General features: G+C 40.7%; 1 protein-coding gene across 4 annotated transcripts in view; it reads left to right on the forward strand.

Moving 5' to 3' along the window:
• The window catches only part of LOC139751414 (ubiquitin-conjugating enzyme E2 G1), a 127,249-nt gene that overhangs the window by 10,599 nt on the left and 90,275 nt on the right, over window positions 1–26,375 (forward strand). For all 4 annotated transcript variants that reach the window (XM_071666805.1, XM_071666803.1, XM_071666802.1 and 1 more), the window contains exon 2: window positions 15,806–15,908. In XM_071666805.1, the coding sequence (XP_071522906.1) occupies window positions 15,870–15,908 (39 nt within the window). In that variant the 5' untranslated portion in view covers window positions 15,806–15,869. The remainder of the gene's footprint in view (window positions 1–15,805; window positions 15,909–26,375) is intronic.

The following is a 26,375-nucleotide window of genomic DNA, read 5'->3' on the forward strand; positions in this document are numbered from 1 at the left end:
TCTTCCACACACTTTACCAAACTCAGTCACCAGCTTCTGCAGTTTCTCACATGAATCAGCCACCAGCGCTGTATCATCAGCGAACAACAACTGAGTCACTTCCCAAGCTCTCTCATCCCAAACAGACTTCATACTTGCCCCTCTTTCCAGGACTCTTGCATTTACCTCCCTAACAACCCCATCCATAAACAAATTAAACAACCATGGAGACATCACACACCCCTGCCGCAAACCTACATTCACTGAGAACCAATCACTTTCCTCTCTTCCTACACGTACACATGCCTTACATCCTCGATAAAAACTTTTCACTGCTTCTAACAACTTGCCTCCCACACCATATATTCTTAATACCTTCCACAGAGCATCTCTATCAACTCTATCATATGCCTTCTCCAGATCCATAAATGCTACATACAAATCCATTTGCTTTTCTAAGTATTTCTCACATACATTCTTCAAAGCAAACACCTGATCCACACATCCTCTACCACTTCTGAAACCGCACTGCTCTTCCCCAATCTGATGCTCTGTACATGCCTTCACCCTCTCAATCAATACCCTCCCATATAATTTACCAGGAATACTCAACAAACTTATACCTCTGTAATTTGAGCACTCACTCTTATCCCCTTTGCCTTTGTACAATGGCACTATGCACGCATTCCGCCAATCCTCAGGCACCTCACCATGAGTCATACATACATTAAATAACCTTACCAACCAGTCAACAATACAGTCACCCCCTTTTTTAATAAATTCCACTGCAATACCATCCAAACCTGCTGCCTTGCCAGCTTTCATCTTCCGCAAAGCTTTTACTACCTCTTCTCTGTTTACCAAATCATTTTCCCTAACCCTCTCACTTTGCACACCACCTCGACCAAAACACCCTATATCTGCCACTCTGTCATCAGACACATTCAACAAACCTTCAAAATACTCATTCCATCTCCTTCTCACATCACCGCTACTTGTTATCACCTCCCCATTTACGCCCTTCACTGAAGTTCCCATTTGCTCCCTTGTCTTACGCACCCTATTTACCTCCTTCCAGAACATCTTTTTATTCTCCCTAAAATTTACTGATAGTCTCTCACCCCAACTCTCATTTGCCCTTTTTTTCACCTCTTGCACCTTTCTCTTGACCTCCTGTCTCTTTCTTTTATACTTCTCCCACTCAATTGCATTTTTTCCCTGCAAAAATCGTCCAAATATATATATATATATATATATATATATATATATTTATTATTTTATATCCCTCAACTGCCACATTACTCACCTTTGCATTCAAATCACCCATCACTATAACCCAGTCTCGTGCATCAAAACCACTAACACACTCATTCAGCTGCTCCCAAAACACTTGCCTTTCATGATCTTTCTTCTCATGCCCAGGTGCATATGCACCAATAATCACCCATCTCTCTCCATCAACTTTCAGTTTTACCCATATTAATGGAGAATTTACTTTCTTACATTCTATCACATACTCCCACAACTCCTGTTTCAGGAGTACTGCTACTCCTTCCCTTGCTCTTGTCCTCTCACTAACCCCTGACTTTACTCCCAAGATATTCCCAAACCACTCTTCCCCTTTACCCTTGAGCTTCGTTTCACTCAGAGCCAAAACATCCAGGTTCCTTTCCTCAAACATACTACCTATCTCTCCTTTTTTCACATCTTGGTTACATCCACACACATTTAGACACCTCAGTCTGAGCCTTCGAGGAGGATGAGCACTCCCCGCGTGACTCCTTCTTCTGTTTCCCATTTTAGAAAGTTAAAAAAATACAAGGAGGGGAGGATTTCTGGCCCCCCGCTCCCGTCCCCTCTAGTCGCCTTCTACGACACGCGAGGAATGCGTGGGAAGTATTCTTTCACCCCTATCCCCAGGGATAATATATATATACATATACATACACATGCACCTCTCAGCACATTAACATCCAAAAGTCTCTCTTTCGCACGCCTGTCAATTAACACGTAATCCAATAACGCTTTCTGGCCATCTCTCCTACTTACATAAGTATACTTATGTATATCTCGCTTTTTAAACCAGGTATTCCCAATCATCAGTCCTTTTTCAGCACATAAATCTACAAGCTCTTCACCATTTCCATTTACAACACTGAACACCCCATGTATACCAATTATTCCCTCAACTGGAGGGATGTCTGATCATTATCTTGTGGAGGCTAAGGTGAAGATCTGTATGGGTTTTCAGAAAAGAAGAGTGAATGTTAGGGTGAAGAGGGTGGTGAGAGTAAGTGAGCTTGAGAAGGAGACCTGTGTGAGGAAGTACCAGGAGAGACTGAGTACAGAATGGAAAAAGGTGAGAACAATGGAAGCAAGGGGAGTGGGGGAGGAATGGGATGTATTTAGGGAATCAGTGATGGATTGCGCAAAAGATGCTTGTGGCATGAGAAGAGTGGGAGGTGGGTTGATTAGAAAGGGTAGTGAGTGGTGGGATGAAGAAGTAAGAGTATTAGTGAAAGAGAAGAGAGAGGCATTTGGACGATTTTTGCAGGGAAAAAATGCAATTGAGTGGGAGATGTATAAAAGAAAGAGACAGGAGGTCAAGAGAAAGGTGCAAGAGGTGAAAAAAAGGGCAAATGAGAGTTGGGGTGAGAGAGTATCATTAAATTTTAGGGAGAATAAAAAGATGTTCTGGAAGGAGGTAAATAAAGTGCGTAAGAGAAGGGAGCAAATGGGAACTTCAGTGAAGGGCGCAAATGGGGAGGTGATAACAAGTAGTGGTGATGTGAGAAGGAGATGGAGTGAGTATTTTGAAGGTTTGTTGAATGTGTTTGATGATAGAGTGGCAGATATAGGGTGTTTTGGTCGAGGTGGTGTGCAAAGTGAGAGGGTTAGGGAAAATGATTTGGTAAACAGAGGAGAGGTAGTGAAAGCTTTGCGGAAGATGAAAGCCGGCAAGGCAGCAGGTTTGGATGGTATTGCAGTGGAATTTATTAAAAAAGGGGGTGACTGTATTGTTGACTGGTTGGTAAGGTTATTTAATGTATGTATGACTCATGGTGAGGTGCCTGAGGATTGGCGGAATGCGTTCATAGTGCCATTGTACAAAGGCAAAGGGGATAAGAGTGAGTGCTCAAATTACAGAGGTATAAGTTTGTTGAGTATTCCTGGTAAATTATATGGGAGGGTATTGATTGAGAGGGTGAAGGCATGTACAGAGCATCAGATTGGGGAAGAGCAGTGTGGTTTCAGAATTGGTAGAGGATGTGTGGATCAGGTGTTTGCTTTGAAGAATGTATGTGAGAAATACTTAGAAAAGCAAATGGATTTGTATGTAGCATTTATGGATCTGGAGAAGGCATATGATAGAGTTGATAGAGATGCTCTGTGGAAGGTATTAAGAATATATGGTGTGGGAGGCAAGTTGTTAGAAGCAGTGAAAAGTTTTTATCGAGGATGTAAGGCATGTGTACGTGTAGGAAGAGAGGAAAGTGATTGGTTCTCAGTGAATGTAGGTTTGCGGCAGGGGTGTGTGATGTCTCCATGGTTGTTTAATTTGTTTATGGATGGGGTTGTTAGGGAGGTAAATGCAAGAGTTTTGGAAAGAGGGGCAAGTATGAAGTCTGTTGGGGATGAGAGAGCTTGGGAAGTGAGTCAGTTGTTGTTCGCTGATGATACAGCGCTGGTGGCTGATTCATGTGAGAAACTGCAGAAGCTGGTGACTGAGTTTGGTAAAGTGTGTGGAAGAAGAAAGTTAAGAGTAAATGTGAATAAGAGCAAGGTTATTAGGTACAGTAGGGTTGAGGGTCAAGTCAATTGGGAGGTGAGTTTGAATGGAGAAAAACTGGAGGAAGTGAAGTGTTTTAGATATCTGGGAGTGGAGCTGGCAGCGGATGGAACCATGGAAGCGGAAGTGGATCATAGGGTGGGGGAGGGGGCGAAAATTCTGGGGGCCTTGAAGAATGTGTGGAAGTTGAGAACATTATCTCGGAAAGCAAAAATGGGTATGTTTGAAGGAATAGTGGTTCCAACAATGTTGTATGGTTGCGAGGCGTGGGCTATGGATAGAGTTGTGCACAGGAGGATGGATGTGCTGGAAATGAGATGTTTGAGGACAATGTGTGGTGTGAGGTGGTTTGATCGAGTGATTAACGTAAGGGTAAGAGAGATGTGTGGAAATAAAAAGAGCGTGGTTGAGAGAGCAGAAGAGGGTGTTGTGAAATTGTTTTGGCACATGGAGAGAATGAGTGAGGAGAGATTGACCAAGAGGATATATGTGTCGGGGTGGAGGGAACGAGGAGAAGTGGGAGACCAAGTGGGAGGTGGAAAGATGGAGTGAAAAAGATTTTGTGTGATCGGGGCCTGAACATGCAGGAGGGTGAAAGGAGGGCAAGGAATAGAGTGAATTGGATCGATGTGGTATACCAGGGTTGACGTGCTGTCAGTGGATTGAATCAGGGCATGTGAAGCATCTGGGGTAAACCATCGAAAGCTGTGTAGTTATGTATATTTGCGTGTGTGGACGTATGTATATACATGTGTATGGGGATGGGTTGGGCCATTTCTTTCGTCTGTTTCCTTGCGCTACCTCACAAACGCGGGAGACAACGGCAAAGCAAAAAAAAAAAATTATTTTATTTATTTTGCTTTGTTGCTGTCTCCTGCGTTTGTGAGGTAGCGCAAGGAAACAGACGAAAGAAATGGCCCAACCCACCCCCATACCACATGTATATACATACACGTCCACACACGCAAATATACATACCTATACATCTCAATGTACACATATATATACACACACAGACACGTACATATATACCCATGCACACAATTCACACTGTCTGCCTTTATTCATTCCCATCGCCACCTTGCCACACATGAAATACCATCCCCCTCCCCCCTCATGTGTGCGAGGTAGCGCTAGGAAAAGACAACAAAGGCCCCATTCATTCACACTCAGTCTCTCCATGTGCCCAAACCATTTCAAAACACCCTCTTCTGCTCTCTCAACCACGCTCTTTTTATTTCCACACATCTCTCTTACCCTTACATTACTTACTCGATCAAATCACCTCACACCACACATTGTCCTCAAACATCTCATTTCCAGCACATCCACCCTCCTGCACACAACTCTATCCATAGCCCATGCCTCGCAACCATACAACATTGTTGGAACCACTGTTCCTTCAAACATACCCATTTTTGCTTTCCGAGATAATGTTCTCGACTTCCACACATTCTTCAAGGCTCCCAGGATTTTCGCCCCCTCTCCCACCCTATGATTCACTTCCGCTTTCATGGTTCCATCTGCTGCCAGATCCACTCCCAGATATCTAAAATGCTTTACTTCCTCCAGTTTTGCTCCATTCAAACTTACCTCCCAATTGACTTGACCCTCAACCCTACTGTACCTAATAACCTTGCTCTTATTCACATTTACTCTTAACTTTCTTCTTTCACACACTTTACCAAACTCAGTCACCAGCTTCTGCAGTTTCTCACATGAATCAGCCACCAGCGCTGTATCTTCAGCGAACAACAACTGACTCACTTCCCAAGCTCTCTCATCCCCAACAGACTTCATACTTGCCCCTCTTTCCAAAACTCTTGCATTCACCTCCCTAACAACCCCATCCATAAACAAATTAAGCAACCATGGAGACATCACACACCCCTGCCACAAACCTTCATTCACTGAGAACCAATCACTTTCCTCTCTTCCTACACGTACACATGCCTTACATCCTTGATAAAAACTTTTCACTGCTTCTAACAACTTGCCTCCCACACCATATATTCTTAATACCTTCCACAGAGCATCTCTATCAACTCTATCATATGCCTTCTCCAGATCCATAAATGCTACATATGTATATATATATACATAAACTCCCATACACCCACTTCTAGATGCATTTATAAAGTGCCATGTAGAAATTGTGATAAATTTTATGTTGTGCAGACTGGTAAGGATCCTTCTGTTAGACTTCAGCAACTTAGATGTAGCATAAGAACAGGACAAGAATCAAATGCCTTGTTTAATCACGATAAAGACTATGATCATTATACTGATTGGAGTAATACCATCTCAGTTATTAATCTCCAGTACCATGAGAAATATCATTCAATCTTCTACTATTAAATACACAAAGAATTATAACCTTAATATTAGTGAAGGCCATTACAAATTGGATAGCTTTATTGTTGATAAAATTTGTAAACAATTCCCCTTCTTGTCCACATAATAAGTTTATGATATGCTCGTTGTCTGTCTTGGCCAGTCACTTGTTTACCCAATGGTGTCCTAGCTACATCTCTTCGTTGTATATCAACTGACATATATTTCTTTTTTGTATCTTCCCTGATGATGTGATTATTACACAAAAGTGCTGTTAGGAACTTATTGTGTTTCATTTCTCTGTGGACTCATAGGAATATACTTGATCATGCGCAAAATTGTGATCCTTTCCATACACATGTATTTGTTCATACTTGCTGCCTTCATCCATTCCCACCCTACCCCACCACACAGGAAATAGTCCCCCTTCCCCAGTGAGATAAAGCTTAAGAATAAAAGGGAAGAATGGTTTGGAAATGTCTGGAGTAAGGTCAGGAGTTAGTGATAGGATAAGAGTTAAGGAGTAGCGCTAATCCAGAAGCAGGAATAGTGGTAGCGAGTGATAGAGTGTAAGGCAGTAAATTTTAGATAAAAACTGAAAGTGGATGGCAAGAAATGGGTGATTATTGGTACTTATGCACCTGGCCATGAAAAGAAAGACCATGAGAGGCAAGTGTATTGGGAGCAGGTGAGTATGTGTGTCGGTATTTTTGGGGTAGGATAGTGGGTATTAGTGATGGGTAATTTAAATGCAAAGGTAAGTAATGTGGCTGTTTAGGGTATAATTGATGCATATATGGTATTCAGTGTTATGAATGGAAATGGTGAAGAGCTTGTGGAGTTGTGTGCCAAAAGAAGACTTGAATGATGAATTGAGGAGGAGATGGAGAGAGTATTTTGAAGGAGTATTAAATGCATTTGATGATAAGTGTGGCAGATTTAGTGTGTTTTGGAAGGGGTGTTATGTGAAGTTAGAGTCATGGAGAGTGGTTGTTTAAGGGGGAAGATGAAATCCGGCAAGGCAGTGGGAGGGGATGGTATTGCTGTTGAATTTATTGAGAAAGGAAGTGACTGTGTTGTTTCTTGGTGAGTAAGGATATGCAATGTATGTATGGATCATGGTGAAGTGCCTGAGCATTGGTGAAATGCATGTAAAGTGCCATTGTGTGAAGGCAAAAGGGATAAAGGTAAGTGTTCCAACTATAGAAGTATAAGTTTGTTGAGTATTCCTGGTAAGTTGTATGGATGGATAATGATTGAGAGAATGAAGGCATGTACAGAACATCAGATTGGATTCAAAAGTGGTAGAGAATGTGTTGACCAGGTATTTGGTTTGAAGAATGTGTGTGTGGGAAATACTTAGAAAAACAGATGGATTTGTATGTGGCATTTATGGATCTGGAGAAGGTACATGATAGGGTTGATGGAGATGCTTTATGGAAGTTCTTAAGAATATATGGTGTAGGAGTTAAGCTGCTAGAAGCACTGAGAAATATTTATTGAGGGTGTAAGGCATCTGTACAAGTAGGAAAAGAGGAGAGTGAGAGGTTCCCAGTGAAGGTGAAGGTTGGTCTGTGATAGGGGCATGTGATGTCACTCTGGTTTTTTGATTTGTCTATGGATGCAGTGGTGTGGGAGGTAAATGCAAGTCTTGGAGAGAGAGGTGAATATGTAATCTGTAGGGGATGAGGGAGCCTGGGAAATGAGTCAGTTGTTGTTGGCTGATGATACAGCACTGGTGGCTGACTCAAGTAAAAAACTGCAGAAGTTGGCAACTGAGTTTGGAATATTGTGTGAAAGGAGAAAGTTGAAAGAGAATGTGAATAAAAGCAAGGTTATTTGGTGCAGCAGGGTTGAGGGACTAGTGGGGATGTAATTTTGAAAGGAGAAAGGTTTGAGGTAGTAAGTGTTTTAGATATCTGGGAGTGGACATGACAGCAAATGGAACCATGGATACAAAAGTGAGTCATATGATGGGAGAAGGGATGAAGGTTCTGGGAGTACTGAAGAATGTGCAGAAAGAGAGAACATTATCTAGGATGGTAGAATTGGGCATGTTTGAAGAAATAGTAGTCCCAACAATATTACATGGATAGTTAAAGCTGTGCAGAGGATTATAGATATGTTGGAAATGAAATGTTTGAAGACAATATGTGGTGTGAGGTGATTTGTTTAAGTGATTAAAGGATGAGTGAGATGTGCTGTGATAAAAAGATTGTGGTTGAGAGAGCAGTTGATGTGCTGAAATGGTTTGGAGATATGGAGAGAATGAATGAGGAAAGTTGACAGAGATATATGTTGTAAGTTGTGGGAACAAGAACAGAGTGACCAAATTGGAGACGGAAAGGTAAAGTGAAAAACATTTTGAGTGATCAGGGCTGAACATGCAGGAGGATGAAATGCATGCTTGGGATAGAGTGAATTGGAGAGGTTGACATAGTGGATATACATGTCAGAAGTCGTAGGAACAAGGAGAATGGGGTGACCAAATTGGAGACAGAAGGGTGGAGTGAAAAATGTTTTGAGGAATCAGGGCCAAACATGCAGGAGGGTGAAATGCATGCTTCGGTTAGAGTGAATTGGAGCAATGTGGTGTACAGGGATCGACATGCTGTCAGTGGATTGATTCAGGGCATGTGAAGCATCTGGGACATACCATGGAAAGGTCTGTGGGGCCTCATCATGGATATGGAGCTGTGGTTTTGGTGCATTACACATGAAAGCTAGATAATGTATGCAAATAAAAGGGGCCTTTCTTTGTCTGTTCCTAGCACTACTTTGCTAAGGTGAGAAACGGTGATCAAGTATGAAAAAAAGAAACTGTGTGTGTGTGTGTTTGTGCAGGGAAAAAACTACAGGGAAATGGAAGATATCTTACTCAGTGTCAAGCCCTTTCGTATAATTACATCGTCAGGACTGGGTACAGACTGACAGAACCAGAATATGATATACCAGCCACCACTGGGCGAGACCAGCATATGAATTAAGGAACAGGTGAAGGGATTAGGGCACAGGTCACCCCCAGTGACCTCACCTTTCTCAATTTACAAACTCAGGTTAACCTATGTTCTGGGAACATTATTTACAAATTTTTGTCATGAAGTTATCTGATTTATTTCAACCAACATTTTGATTCATATTTCAGCCATATTTTAAAAGAGACAGTTCAACCGTATTTCTATCCATTACTGAATTCTTGTGTGAGTTAACCTTAATAGCACTCTGTCCAATTTGATTACCAAAGTTTTTGAGGTGGACGAACAGGGTATTGGATTTTTTACTATAACACTTTTGGCGGTACTTACAGGGAAGGTGTGCAAATGATGGGGATGTATAAGATAAAGTGGCAGGAGGTCAAGAGGATGATGCAGGGGTTGAAAAAGAGGGCAAATGAGAGTTTGGGGATGCAAATATCAGTAAATGTTAGAGAGAAGAGGCAGGTGATTTAAGAGTTTAATAATGTGCAAAAAATGAGAACAAATAGGAATATTGTTGAAGGGGATGAAAGGGGAAGTGATATCAGGTAGTAATCGAGCACATTCAACGAAAGTGCTTGATGATAGGGTGGCAGGTTTAGAGTGTTTGGGTCACGGTGATATGCGGAGTGAGAGAGTCATGGAGAGTGATTTGACGAAGAGAGAAGAGGTGGTGAAAGTGTTGCTTAAGATGAAAGGTGGCTGGAGTGGATGGTATTGCAATTGAATTTGTGATTGGATGGTAATGATTTTCAGTGTATGTATGGGTCATGGTGAGGTTTCTAAGGATTAGCAAAGTACATGTTTAGTGCCATTGTATAAAGGAAATGGGGATAAAGGTGAATGTTCAAACTACAGAGGTATATGTGTGTTGAGTGTACCTGGTAAGTTTTATGAGAGGGTAGTGAGTGAGAGGATGAAAGTTCAACAGAGCATCAGACTGGGGAGGAGCAGTGTGGTTTCAGAAGTGGTAGAGGATGTGTGAACGTGGTGTTTGCTTTTAAGAACATAAAAAACGGATGGAATTTATATGGCATGTATTGATCTCCAGAAAGCATGTGATAGGGTTGATAGAGATGCTTTATGGAAGGTCTTAGTTATATGGTGTAGAAAGAAAGCTGTTTGAAGCAGAGAAGTATTCATCAAGGCATGTGTATGATTAGGAAGAGAGGAGAGGGAATTGTTTCAGGTGAAAGTTTATCTGTGGCAGGGGATGTTTGATGTCACCATGGTAATGTTTGATTTGTGTATGAATGAGGTGATGAGGGAGCTAAATGCAAGTCTTGGAGTGAATATGGAATTTCTGAGGTATGAGAGGGCCTGGGAAGTGAGTTGGTTGTTGTTTGCTGATGAAACGGCACTCGTGGCAGATTCAAGCAAGAAACTGCAGAAGTTGGAGACTGAGTTTGGAAGAGAATATGAAAGGAGGAAGTTGAGAGTAAATGTGAATAAAAGCATGGTTATTAGGTTCAGTTTGGTTGAGGGACTGGTTTGTTGGGATTTGAGTTTGAATGGAGAAAACTTGGAGGAATTGAAGTGTTTTAGATACCTGGGAGTGGGCATGGCAGTAAATGGAATCATGGAAATAGAAGTGTTTCACAGGTGGGTTAGGTGGTGAAGATTCTGGGAGTGCTGAAGAATATGTGAAAAGAGAGAACATTGTCTGGGAGGGTAATTGTAGTTATATTTGAAAGTACAGTAGTCCACAACTTTGTGAAGCATGTGCTATATATAAGGTTGTGCAGAGGAGGGTGGATGTGTTGGAATGAAATGTTTGAGAACAGTGTGTGGTGTCAGGTGGTTTGATTGAATAAATGATGAAAGGGTGGGAGAGATGTGTGGTAATAGAAAGATTGTGGTTGAGAAAGAAAAAGAGGGTATGTTGAGGTGGTTTGGACATATGGAGAGAGTGAGTGAGGAGGGGTTGATAAGGGGAATATTTGTGTCAAGGGTGGAGGAAACGAAGATACCTGGTGTGATGTGATTTGATCAAGTAAGTAATGAAAGGGTGAGAGATATGTGTGATGGTAAAAAGAATGTGGTTGAGAGAGCAGAAGAAGGTGTACTGAAATAGGAAGTGAGTAAATTGTTATTTGTTATTTTGGTGGTTGATTCCATTGAGAAACTACAGAAGTAGATGGCTGAGTTTGGAAGAGTGTGTGAAAGGAGAAAGTTGAGAGTAAATCTGAATGAGCAAGGTTATTAGGTTCAGCAGGATTGAGGGATAAGTTAGTGACATGTAAGTTTGAATGGAGGAAATTGGAGAAAGTGAAGTGTTTTAGATATCTGAGAGTAGATTTGGCAGTGAATGGAACCATGGAAACAGAAGTAAGTCATAGATTGGGGGAGGGGGGGCAATGAAGAATGTGTGGAAAGGAAGTTATCTCAGACAGGAAAATTGGGTAAGTTTGAATGAATAGTAGTTCCAACAATATTATATGGTTGCAAGGTATGGGTTATAGATAGGGTTGTACGGAGGAGGGTGGATGTATTGGAAATGAAATGTATGAGGACAGTATGTGGTGTGAGATGGCTTGATTAAGTAGTGAAAGGATAAGATAGATGTGTGGTAATAAAAAGAGTGTGGTTAAGAGAGCAGAAGAGTGTGTGTTGAAATGATTTGGACATATGGAGAGAATGAGCAAGGAAAGGTTGACAAAGAGGATATATGTGTCAGAGGTGGAGGAAACAAGGAGGAGCGGGAGACCTAATTAGAGATGGAAAGATGGGGTGAAAAAATTTTTGAGCAATCAGGGCCAGAGCAGGAGGGTGAAAAGCATGCACGGAATAGAGTGATTTTGAATGATGTGGTATACTATGGTCAACGTGCTGTTAGTGGACTGAACCAGAGCATGTGAAATGTCTGGGATAAACCATAGAAATGTCTGTGGTACCTGGATGTGGATGAGGAGCTGTGGTTTCGGTGCTTTACACATGACGGCTAGAGAATGATCGTAAGTGGAGTGACTTTTTTTGTCTGTTTCCTGGTGCTTACACGGGTTGGCGATGCTGTTTCCTTTGGGGCAGGGTGGTTTCAGGTATGGATGAAGGTGAGCAAGTATGAGTATGTACATGTGTATATATGTATGTGCGTGTATGTGTGTATATGCATATATGTGTGTATATGAGTGGATGGGTCTTTTTTCATCTGTTCCCTGGGGCTACCTCGCTAATGTGGGAAAAGGCAAAGAAGTATAATAAGAATTTTTTTTTTTTCGCTGTCTCCCGCGTTTGCGAGGTAGCACAAGGAAACAGACGAAAGAAATGGCCCAACCCACCCCCATACACATGTGTATACATACGTCCACACACGCAAATATACATACCTACACAGCTTTCCATGGTTTACCCCAGACGCTTCACGTCCTGATTCAATCCACTGACAGCACGTCAACCCCGGTATACCACATCGATCCAATTCACTCTATTCCTTGCCCTCCTTTCACCCTCCTGCATGTTCAGGCCCCGATCACACAAAATCTTTTTCACTCCATCTTTCCACCTCCAATTTGGTCTCCCACTTCTCCTCGTTCCCTCCACCTCCGACACATATATCCTCTTGGTCAATCTTTCCTCACTCATTCTCTCCATGTGCCCAAACCATTTCAAAACACCCTCTTCTGCTCTCTCAACCACGCTCTTTTTATTTCCACACATCTCTCTTACCCTTACGTTACTTACTCGATCAAACCACCTCACACCACACATTGTCCTCAAACATCTCATTTCCAGCACATCCACCCTCCTGCGCACAACTCTATCCATAGCCCACGCCTCGCAACCATACAACACTGTTGGAACCACTATTCCTTCAAACATACCCATTTTTGCTTTCCGAGATAATGTTCTCGACTTCCACACATTCTTCAAGGCTCCCAGGATTTTCGCCCCCTCCCCCACCCTATGATCCACTTCCGCTTCCATGGTTCCATCCGCTGCCAGATCCACTCCCAGATATCTAAAACACTTCACTTCCTCCAGCTTTTCTCCATTCAAACTTACCTCCCAATTGACTTGACCCTCAACCCTACTGTACCTAATTACCTTGCTCTTATTCACATTTACTCTTAACTTTCTTCTTTCACACACTTGTTTATGGATGGGGTTGTTAGGGAGGTGAATGCAAAAGTTTTGGAAAGAGGGGCAAGTATGAAGTCTGTTGGGGATGAGAGAGCTTGGGAAGTGAGTCAGTTGTTGTTCGCTGATGATAGAGCGCTGGTGGCTGATTCATGTGAGAAACTGCAGAAGCTGGTTACTGAGTTTGGTAAAGTGTGTGAAAGAAGAAAGTTAAGAGTAAATGTGAATAAGAGCAAGGTAATTAAGAAATAAGAAAATATAAATGATATATCTTATTTCAAACAGATCATAGATAAGAGACAGCATAGAAGCAAGCAGACACAGCTTCCAGCTCATTGTAATGTTACCTATATCTATGAAACATTGATGAAGTTTGCAAATGCTTTGATAAAGTTAACTTTAGAGTGCTATAGAAGAAAAGGGCAAAACGAATATAAAGGAATAAATAGGAAATGGATAAGTCCCTCCATCAGTAACCTCTACAATGGGCTAACTAGATTATAAGCTTTGCAATAGAAAACATAGAGAGGCTGGAAAGCAAAAGGAAGGAGGTTTAGAAAGTAAAGACTTCTTCCACACTTTATCATATGCTTTATCAAGGGTAACAAAAGATTTACCAAAATATTTAAAGAGAGGAGGACCTTCAGCACATTACATTACCTTCCCATATCTTCATTCTTTTTTATTTTTACCATTCTGCTTAATAATAATCTTGCCAGGGCCCTTCTTTACTGTAACCTATCCTTTTTATGTTTAGTCTGGTCAAATTTCATCAGAGAATTTCTGACCAGCAGAAAATTCAAGGTAGTTGCTAATGGAGGCATGTCAGAAGATGTACTGTAAGGGACAGTTCTGGCTGCAGTACTCTTTGTAATCATGGTCTCAGACATAGATAAGGAAGTAGGGGATAGTGTAATCAAATGTTTTGCAAATGACATGATAGCGATTAAAACAATTGAGTTTATGTAAGATTAAGAACTGCAAAGATATGTGAATATTATCTGCAAATGGGCAGATGAAGACTGAATGGAATTAATAAAGAGAAAGTGGAGCAAATAAGTTACAGGATATTTAACACTATTTTACCTTCTACATATAGAGGCCCTACAGATAAAGAAGTAGAGAGTGGCATAAACATCAAAGATAGAGAATTATAATAAGTTAAGAACTTGAAGTCAAAGACCATATTGAAATGATTGTGCTTTCAAGCAACAAGACTGGCAATTAGTGATAAAAATTTTTAGTGTATGAATAAGAAGTAGACCTGAACAGTGTTGTATTGTATGGTCACCAGCAAACCAGATTGAATCAAACTAATTATAATACAGAATCATTAATAAAGTAAATGAATTGGAACATATGACCAACTGTGAACAATATAAAGACCTGGAGCTTTACAATCTCAAATGTCAAAGAAAGAAAATATTTCTACAAATAGTCCTGGTGTTACCAGGGATCACTCTTCAGAGACATCTACTTCCAGTAGCAGGGAAGTGTGAATTCCTTTGGAGTTAGTTGGAGTTAGAAGTTTATTGATAAGATTGTACTTCCAATGATACAGTGTCACCAAAGGTGACTTTTCACTTGCAGTGTAACCTCGAGCTTGTGGAGTCTGGTAACACTAAGGGAGAGATGTATGATATATGATATGCTTGGCAGCAGATAGAATGACTAAACAATGTTTCAAGCCTGAAAGCAACCTGGCAAGGAAGATACAGAATCATTATCAAGAGTGATTCCTGGAAATATACCAAAAATGTTTCAAAGATACATGAATGCCCTGAAAGGAAATTGGAGCATTTGTTAATGTGATGCCTTGTGATCAGAGAAATTTATAAAGAATGACTTCAAGAACATTCAGATTGGATTGATGGCTGGAAATGATGCCAAATTATCCCAAATAAGAAAATACACCAGAGAAGTAGCTGATGAAAAATTAGTATTATGCAACAAACAAGACTAATGATGGGGTGAGGAGAGGCTGTTGAAACATTTTTATTCAACATTCAAGTGGTGAGCATTACATGATAGCCCAGCCATCATGGCAAAATGTCATTTTAGGTACGTACTCATTATCCCCTTAATTCTCTCATCTATCACCCTACAACCTAACTGGACCCATCACCAGTCTGACACCAGTGAACCTCACTGGACCCATCATCTCTCAGTCCCAACCCCAGCCTGTCCTTAATGTACTTACCCTTTAGCTCCTTCACCCATCACCTGTTAATCCCATCATCCTGATTCACACCCTTTTACTTTTATAGCTTTCACAAACATCACAACATCCTTGATATTTATCATTCAACCCTCTCATCCGTAAACCCCCTAGACACCTAACTGTCTTAAACGTTATCTTCTCTGTTGCATCCATTTGGTCCTTTGATAGCCTATAAGCCCACCCAGTTTGCTTTTCTATTGGCAAGTACATTGATTTTTCACATTTTTCTAGTCCTTATGCCACTTTTGTCTTGATGTCATGATGTACTTGCTCAGATATAGACATTTTTATTCTTCATTTTTGCTTTGTTCACACATCTGATTTCTCACACAGTTTTGAACAGAAAAATACCCTTAGAAATTTTATTTTCATGTTGCATACAGGAAAGTAATAAAAGTTTGTATCACAGATTGATTGTTTTTTCTTCAGAGTTGAACAAGAACCCAGTAGAAGGCTTCTCAGCAGGACTTATCGATGACAACGACATCTTCAAATGGGAAGTTCTCATTATAGGCCCACCAGATACACTTTAGTAAGGATACTTTTCTTCTTTAACTCCTGTAGACATGTTTTTGTAAGATCAAGTCCTGGCAATATCACTAGTTGTGTAGGAAATACATCACAATATTGCTTTCAGCATGATATAGAAAACAATGCTATTTCCCCTTATGCTGTGCCTTGTGAACAAGATATTCCATGGGATTATTAGGTCAGGCTTTTCCCTTTCCCCCATCAAACTGATGACAAAGCCTTGTTTTTCCATCCTTATAAGCTGATATGAATCACTGAGGCTTTTTTAACCTACATATTTTAATTTCTCAACCCCCAGGTTAATGTCACATACCCATCAGCTTCACAAAGCAAGAGCATTCACATTTCTTTGTGATCCCATCTCTGTATACACATGCACTGGCTGTTCTTGTCTGGTTTTCCCTGTGAAATATTTTATATCTATTAATTTATATATTTTATAATTGCCCCAGGACAAATTTATGAGAGAATCCTGGTTTTACCCAGGATCTCTTTCTCAAGGCACTTGTAGCCCAAGGTTGCAATACTTCCAGTAGCTGGAAAATATGACCTCCCTTGTCGTGAATTCTTTGATGAGACTGTCCTTTCAGTGATAGTAAATTCTTTGATGAGACTGTCCTTTCAGTGATAGCCAAAGGTGACATTTCATTTAGGGGTGTACCCTTGGGCAGATGGAGTCTGGTAACATCTATGCATATTTGTATATGTTTCTTTTTCTTTTCATACTTGTTCACCCTTTACCACATTAGTGAAGTAGCACCAGGAACAGACAAAGAAAGGTCACATTACCTCACATACATTGTCTGTTGTATGCAGTGCATTGAAACCACAGCCCTCTAGCCACAACCAGGCCTCACAAACCTTTCCATGGTTACCTCTGGCTGCTTCACATTCTCTGGTTCAGTGCATTGACAGCATGTCACCCCCTGTATACTACATTGTTCCAGTCCACTTCATTCTATCCATGCCTTTCACCCTCCTGCACGATCAGTCCCTGGTCACTCAAAATAATTTTCAGTCATTTGATCTCCCTCATCTTAGCCCATCCTCTTCTAACATTCTCTCTCTCTCTCTCTCTCTCTCTCTCTCTCTCTCTCTCTCTCTCTCTCTTCTCTGGGCTTCCAGAGTGATGGATTAGTTCAGGCCTTGGGATTACTGTTTTCATAGGAACTGGATTGTCCTGTTTCTGTAATAAGAGGCAGAGAGAATGGTGAATCATCACCATGATTATCTGTTACTAGTAGATTCTCTGAGGGATCTGACCTTGGGCCTATACCTTTCATGATTCATATTAATGACACTGACAAAGGGCTTGATAACTTAAAAAGTGTCCAGATTTGCAAATGACATAAAGATCAGCAGTGGCATATGAACTGAAGAAGGTAGGGTAATACAACAAGATGGTATAGATGAAATTGCTAAATGGTATAGAAAATGGTAAATGCCATTTAACATCTATAGATGTCAGCTGTTACAAGTAGGGAACATCAACTTAAAAAGTGTCCAGATTTGCAAATGACATAAAGATCAGCAGTGGCATATGAACTGAAGAAGGTAGGGTAATACAACAAGATGGTATAGATGAAATTGCTAAATGGTATAGAAAATGGTAAATGCCATTTAACATCTATAGATGTCAGCTGTTACAAGTAGGGAACATCAACAGAAACTTTTATTATACACTGATGAGCCACATGATAGACAAACCTTGTATGAGGGATCTATGGATCACTATCTCCAACAACTTCAAATTCTCCAAACATTGTAATGAAGCTTCCATGAAAGCTAATAGGATGTTAGGATGAATTTATGGAAACTTTTCATACAAAATCCTGAATGTAATATTGTCACTATACCCAGGTCTAGTTAGACCCCACCTCAAATGTGAAGTGCAGTTCCGGCTCCTCATTTAAGCAAGGATATTCTTAGATTGGAAGTGGTGCAATGAAGAGCAACTAAATTGATTCATTCTGTGCATAACAAACCATAGGACAACATATTGCAAGGAGTAAACACATTCACCCTAAGCAAGAGGCATTTCCGAGGCAGATTAATAGAATGTTTTGAAGTACTTAAAGGATTCAACAGTGTCCATATTGAAATTTTCTTTACAGTAGTGCTGGCACTATCAGTGAGAGGAAGTGGATTAAAACTTAGAGGTCACTGAGTTAGTCTGGACTGTAGAAAATATTTTGTTTTCCAGCAACATTATTGACGAGTGGAATAAGCTCCCAGAACATGTTTAGAGCAACACTCTTAATATATTGAGAATTTGGCTTGATCATCAGTTATCACTCTCTGGCTCTGGTACTGAATGATTCACTAAGTGAGTCTTCATAACTTGGTGGTGTATTATACTACCTTCTCAACCATCAATATCTCCCTGGCCATGCTGTGGTAATATGCCAAACTTGATTAACCTGTCTCACATGCTTTAAGAGAGCAAGAAGGAATTATTGTACCACTCTTCTACATCAGGAATAATATAGAAATGGCAAGTCGAAAGGAAAGAGTTCAAGTTTATCCTTACCATTGGCTTTATACTAAAAAGTGAAGCGATGCATGCCTTTGATGATAGGGTGCATGACACATTCATGTTCAATCTTCTTATTATTTTCCTTAAAGAAATTTCCTTCAGGCACATTAATCCTGCAAGGTATTTTTTCTACATGATTTCTGTCTGTGGTGTAGACGTAAGGTAGGGTCAGGGGATGAGCCTTTATTTTGCATTATGATTTTCTGCTCGTTTTAAGAGACTGCATTTCTTGTATTCAAATGGTGTTAAGGCCAAGCCATCTTACGTGGACCTTGGTTTTGTATAGCCTCTCTCTCTCTAATCTTATCATATACCCCTTCCAGTAATCTCTTTTCAGACTGTCCAAAAAATGTTTCTCTCTGTGGACACAAGCAAAGGTTATGGTCCTGCTGGTATCCATCCCCATGTACTGAAAGCGTTTGGCTCTGAATTTGCACCTGTGCTTGCTCCTGTGCTCCCTTTCTGTTTAGATACCAAAACTTTTCCATCTCGGAACATGGGTTGATGCATCCCATTCCTAAGAAGGGTGACTATTTTGACTTGCCTGACTATCATCTTATTGCTTTGATATTGCTTTGACATCTACCATATCCATATCCTTAGACACCTTGGATCTCATAGTCTTTCTCTGATCATCTGTATAGCTTCCATAAGATGAGATCTGCTGATGATATGCTTTCCTTTCTTTACTGGTCATCATCCCTGAAAGATTTTGGGGAGTCTTGTGTAGTTGCCCTTGGCATATCCAAAGCTTTTGACAGGTTATGGCACTGGGGTCTCATTTCTAAGCTCCCCTCTTTAAGCTTCCCTCCCTCACTTTAGTACCTCTCCGGGTGATCCATCTCTGTGGTTATTGATTGATTAGCATCCCGCTTTCTCTGTCAACATCAGTGTCCCTCAAGTTTGTGTCCTGTCACCTACACTTTTTCTCCTTTTCATCAACTATTTCCTCTCCTACAAATAACCAAATGCATTCATATGCTGATCACTCAACACTGCATTTATCCACATCCTTTGATTCAGCTCCTTCTACCCACACTTGATCTGCATCTTGTCTTGACACAGTTTTCTCCATAAACTCAGACTTGGACATGCTATCTCAGTGGGGTAGACAAAATCTAGTTGAGGTTGATGCTTCCAACACCCAGTTTCTACCTATCTCTCTATCGAAAATTCCTCACAACTTTCATTTCTCTTTTGACAGGTCTGTAATTCCTCCTCTTGACTCGATGAACATACTTGGTATTACTGTCACATCCACTCTTTCTCGGAAACCTCACATTATGAAAATAGATGAGTCTGTCTTAAAGAAACTGGGAGTCCTATTTAGATGTTGATATTCTTTTCTTCTGAATAGTTATTCCATTTATACAAAGTATTGGTTCACCCTTGTATGGAGTACTGTTCTTATATCCTTGCGCTTACCTCCTTGCCACCCCAACCATAAACAAATCAAACTGCCATAGTGACATCACACAAACCCTGCTGCATACACACCACCTGGAACTACTCACTCTCCTCTCCATATACTCTTGCACATACCTTACTCTCTTGATAAAAACTTTTCACTGCTCCTAGTAGCTTTCCTCCCTCTCCATGTATTCATAAGACCTTCCAAAAGGGATCTCTATCAACCATGTCTTATGCCTTTTCCTGATCTATAAAAGCCACATACAAATCCTTCTGTGTCCTGAGTATTCCTCACACACATCATAGCAAAAGCCTGATCCACACATCCTCTATCATTCTCGAAAACACATTGTTTCTCCCCATTCTTATGCTCTGAACATGCTTACACTCAACAGATCACCCCTCTCCCACACAGCTTTCCAGGTATACTCAATGAATTTATACCTCTGTACTCCTAACACTCACCTTTGGTCCCTTTTTTTTTTTTATAAATTGGCAATATACATGCATTTTGCCAATCCTGAGGCATCTCGCCATGATCCATACGTACAACATTCACCCCACTTTCTTTAGAAATTCAACTGCAAAACCATACACTCCAGCCACCTTGCCACATTTCATCTTAAGTAAGGCTTTCACCAAGTCTTCTCTGTTCACCAAGCCACTCTCCATGACTTTATCACTTCCCACACTTCCCTAAGCCAAACACCCTACATCTTCCATCCTTTTAAAATGTATTATAAATGTCCTCCTGAACCCATCACTACCTGTTACCACTTCTCCATTTGTTTCCTTCCGTGATGTTCGTACTTTTTCTCTTGTTGACCTCCATCCAAACATCTTATTCTCCCTGAAGTTTATTGATAATTGCTTACCCCAGCTCTCATTTCCCCTTTTCTTCAACCCCTGTCCCTTCCTTTTGACCTCTAGCCAATTTCTCTGTTGCATCTCCCAATCATGTGTGCTCTTTCAATGCAAGTACTGCCCATACACCTCTCTTTTTCTTCCACTAGCAACTTTACTTTTTTATCTAACCACTCAGTACCCTTTCTCACCTGCCTAGCTCCCATCCCACCTTCCACATGGCACACACTTCTCTTGCACATGCTAGCAGTGCTTCCCTAAATGTCTTCCAGTCTTCATCCACTCCCCTGGCTTTGTTTACTCTCACCTATTGCCATTCTTCATCCAAATTCTCTTGGTATTTCCTCACACATATTTTTCTCAGCTCACTTACTTTCACCACCCTCTTCTCACTCATATTGTTTCCTCTTTTTTGAAAACCCCTGTGGCCTTTCCTCTTCTAAGTAACAGTCATACATCCCACCACATGTTATCTTAACGCATTCACATCCTTGATACTTTTTTTTTCACACCTCTCAGTAATCCCATTTGACCATCTTTCCTACTTACCCACATCTGCTTATGTTTGTCACTTTTTAAACCAGGTATTCTCGAAGATCAATCCTTTTTCCATACTCAACTTCATGATCTGTTCACCATTCTTATTCACCTCATTGAATACCCCATGTTCCCCCAGTTATGCCCTCAGTTGCCACATTACTCACTTTTGCATTTAAATCACCCATCATGTATACCTGATCTCCAGCATCAACACTGTTGATACACTCAACTAAGCTGCTCCCACAACATTTGCCCTTCATCACCATCCTTCTCATGGCTGGGTACATAAGCACCAATAATCTCCTATCTCTCACTGCCTACTTTCATTTTTACCCATGCCAGTCTAGAGCCTCTTTCCCTAGTCTTTCACATACTCCTACAGATCTTGCTCGATCAGCATCATTACCCCTTCCTTAGCTCTTTCCCTTACACCAACCCCTGACTTTACCCCGAAGACGTTTTCAAAGTATTCTTCACCTTTCTCCTTGAGCTTTTTTTTCACTCAGAGCTAGAATATCTAGGTTACTTTATTCAAACATATGACCTGTCTTTTCTTTCTGTTATATCTTGACTACATCCACACACAACATTTAAACATCCCAACCTGAGCCTTAATGGATGATGAGCACTGCTTGCTTAAATGCATCTGTTCAGTCCTTTTTTCTTTGTGAGGTAGCTTCAAGAACAGATAAGAAAATCCATTAGCACTATATTGTCCTTTGTATACCATATTGCTCCAGCTCATTCTATCATGCATGTGTCTTACCATATTGCTCCAGCTCATTCTATCATGCCTGTGTCTCACCCTCTTGCATGTTCAGGTACCGATCACACAAAATCTTTTTGCTCTTATTCTTTCATTTCCAATTTGGTCTCCCTATTCTCCTTGTTCCCTCCACTTTTCATGCGTTGCAGGAAGCAGCCATCTGATCGAGTGTTCTGAAAACCCAGATTTTCTTGCTTTCAGGTGAGAATTCGGACTTTCTTCTTCCTAGAAAGATAAGAGCCAACCATCTTGAAGCACAAATGGAAGAAATAGAGTGTCCAAAAGTGAAATTCCTTAAATGAAGTGGCACTCAGAAAGAACATCTCTCCTTCAAATAGCCAGAGGCTCACTGAAGTGGGTTGCTGGTGTTCACACTATTAGAAACAGAAGTGTCAGAAACCAAATGTGTAATGATTTCACCCTGAGAGCATCAAGTGATCGTACCCACAGTAAACCTAAGACATGTGTCATCTATGAAACATTATGGGGATGGACCATGTTTTTTGTGGATAATATACATGACTGTCAACTCTATCATATGCCTTCTCCAGATCCATAAATGCTACATACAAATCCATTTGCTTTTCTAAGTATTTCTCACATACATTCTTCAAAGCAATCACCTGATACACACATCCTCTACCACTTCTGAAACCACACTGCTCTTCCCCAATCTGATGCTCTGTACATGCCTTCACCCTCTCAATCAATATCCTCCCATATAATTTACCAGGAATACTCAACAAACTTATACCTCTGTAATTTGAGCACTCACTCTTATCCCCTTTGCCTTTGTACAATGGCACTATGCACGCATTCCGCCAATCCTCAGGCACCTCACCATGAGTCATTTTAAGAATATATGGTGTGGGAGGCAAGTTGTTAGAAGCAGTGAAAAGTTTTTATCGAGGATGTAAGGCATGTGTATGTGTAGGAAGAGAGGAAAGTGATTGGTTCTCAGTGAATGTAGTTTGCGGCAGGGGTGTGTGATGTCTCCATGGTTGTTTAATTTGTTTATGGATGGGGTTGTTAGAGAGGTGAATGCAAGAGTTTTGGAAAGAGGGGCAAGTATGAAGTCTGTTGGGGATGAGAGAGCTTGGGAAGTGAGTCAGTTGTTGTTCGCTGATGATACAGCGCTGGTGGCTGATTCATGTGAGAAACTGCAGAAGCTGGTGACTGAGTTTGGTAAAGTGTGTGAAAGAAGAAAGTTAAGAGTAAATGTGAATAAGAGCAAGGTTATTAGGTACAGTAGGGTTGAGGGTCAAGTCAATTGGGAGGTGAGTTTGAATGGAGAAAAACTGGAGGAAGTGAAGTGTTTTAGATATCTGGGAGTGGATCTGGCAGCGGATGGAACCATGGAAGCGGAAGTGGATCATAGGGTGGGGGAGGGGGCGAAAATTCTGGGGGCCTTGAAGAATGTGTGGAAGTCGAGAACATTATCTCGGAAAGCAAAAATGGGTATGTTTGAAGGAATAGTGGTTCCAACAATGTTGTATGGTTGCGAGGCGTGGGCTATGGATAGAGTTGTGCGCAGGAGGTTGGATGTGCTGGAAATGAGATGTATGAGGACAGTGTGTGGTGTGAGGTGGTTTGATCGAGTAAGTAACGTAAGGGTAAGAGAGATGTGTGGAAATAAAAAGAGCGTGGTTGAGAGAGCAGATGAGGGTGTTTTGAAATGGCTTGGGCACATGGAGAGAATGAGTGAGGAAAGATTGACCAAGAGGATATATGTGTCGGAGGTGGAGGGAACGAGGAGAAGAGGGAGACCAAATTGGAGGTGGAAAGATGGAGTGAAAAAGATTTTGTGTGATCGGGGCCTGAACATGCAGGAGGGTGAAAGGAGGGCAAGGAATAGAGTGAATTGGAGCGATGTGGTATACCGGGGTTGACGTGCTGTCAGCGGATTGAATCAGGGCATGTGAGGCGTCTGGGGTAAACCATGGAAAGCTGTGTAGGTATGTATATTTGCGTGTGTGGACGTATGTATATACATGTGTATGGGGGTGGGTTGGGCCATTTCTTTCGTCTGTTTCCTTGCGCTACCTCGCAAACGCGGGAGACAGCGACAAAGCAAAAAACAAAAAAAACAAAAAATACATGACTGTAGGTTGTAGCTATAGCAACTCACTCTTAAGTTTTCCACCAGAGGTATTGGCAAAAAGCAGAGGTAACAGTTTTGAAAAAATGGCAACTCTTGGAATGATGCCTGACAATGAGGCAATGATATTTGAGCATATGGGTCTGTATACATCAGAATGTCAGGGAGAGAGTATGATGTCCACTTACTGCTGGACCATCTTCAGCCCATTAGCCCATTTAAAGCTTAGGGCACAGATACTGTAAGACTTTTTGATATTAAGAGTGCAATAGATTCTAATGAACTTGGTGATTTAGAAAGTGAAGAATTAAGAGAAAAGTGAAACTGGAATTGATGATCCAGGTGCTGCACAGTAGACAATAAAAACGGACACTGGAGGTCAGCTGGCAGTGGCTTTCCACATGATATTGTCAGTAGATGGAGTTGGTGTACAGTATTTACAAAATATTTATAACCTTTTCCTTTATTTTTTGTAGCTGATATTTTTTTCTCTGTAGTGTCACTCATTCTATACAATACAGAAACACTAGGCAAACATTTAGGACTGACATAAGGAAGTGGGAAAAAAAAAGGTGGTTTCAAGTTATTTTCCTGGAAAGCTCTCTGCATTGTTCAAATATGTATCACTGTTTATGTGTGTTTGCAAAAGACCAATATTCATTGTGATTAGTGCTAATGCAAACACTTAACAACCCAAATGTATCAACATTATGAAAATGAAAAAGAAAAATGCATAAAGGGAAAACTCAGAATGCTCGTTCATTTTGCAGTGCTAACGAGAATAGGCCCTCATACATAAGAAAACTTAGACCTTTCCATAAGGTAAGGGGAGCTGTCAGAACATGTTATATATATTTTCTACTTGCATGTAAGTACTTTACCAATTTCCAAAGTCTTAATATGAAATAACATTATTCAGCAAATGTTTAATTATATGTTTTGAAGATGAAATTTGTTTCCCCTCTTTGAATTTCAGGGTGATAAATACGAAAATGACCAACTATAAGAATGTTTGATTGGCTGTGGTTTCTAAGAATGATTCACCATCTTACATTCTATTTTGATGATGAGACAGTCATTGGCTTACCTTGATTAAACATGATGCTTCTTCACCTATTATATGTATATAAGTTCTGAAAGCATTTCATGTTACTGTCCAATGATAGTCCATGAACATTGCTGAACTCCATTTGTTCTGTTACTGTTTCTCTAGTTGTCTTGATGGAAACATTTACTGTGTTCATTGCTCAATGTGCTGCAGGTATCTGGAAAGAATCCAGGTGAGAGTAGAAAATATGTCTTTAAAGATATATTGCAGCAAATTTTCCATGAGGATGACAACTGATTTTCCAGAAGTTCCTTGTAGTTGTTAGCCTTGATATTTTGTAGAAATTTGGTTGCTACCAGCTGGAAAGCATTCCATGTTGTCATCTTATCACCACTGAAAATGTGGTCAAATTGCTTATTTCTGAAGAACTTGTGGATATATGGATTGGTGAAAATACCTTCCTTTATTTTCACCTCAGTGAGCTCTGGGAATTTCCCACTGAGGTAATTAAATGCTGGCCCATTTTATCCATATCCTTTATGAACATCTTCATGAGGCCCAGTTTGATGTGTAGAGTCAGTAGCAAAATCTTACTGGATTCTGCTAGTGGTAGCTGTTGTACTTTCTTTGTTTCTGTTTACAGTGCCTGTTAGGAATTCTTTGCTTGAGTGTTCCATTCATATAGGAAACAGCAAAACTGCATGTTGTGCTGTTGCAGACCAGACAAGGTAGCAACAACATTCAAATAGCCACAAAGCATATTTATGTTCCTCAAAATATGCTTGGTGTCGAAATATGATTCCATTATATGGACTGTGTGACCAACTGGAATTGATTACAATGCTTTGCCATCATGTAGCAAAACAGTTTTTCAATTCAATTTTGAACAGTCTCCACTCCTAAGGTTTGTGAATGATATTTAGGGCTGCCATCAGACCATCTCGCTGTATCATCAGCGAACAACAACTGATTCACCACCCAAGCTCTCTCATCCACAACAGACTGCATACTTGCTACTCTTTCCAAAACTCTTGCATTCACCTCCCTAACAACCCCATCCATAAACAAATTAAACATCCATGGAGACATCACACACCCCTGTCGCAAACCTACATTCACTGAGAACCAATCACTTTTCTCTTTCCTACACATACACACGCCTTACATCCTCGATAAAAACTTTTCACTGCTTCTGACAACTTGCCT

The sequence above is a fragment of the Panulirus ornatus genome, chromosome 11, assembly GCF_036320965.1.
Source record: "Panulirus ornatus isolate Po-2019 chromosome 11, ASM3632096v1, whole genome shotgun sequence".
In the NCBI taxonomy this organism is placed as follows: Eukaryota; Metazoa; Arthropoda; class Malacostraca; order Decapoda; family Palinuridae; genus Panulirus; species Panulirus ornatus.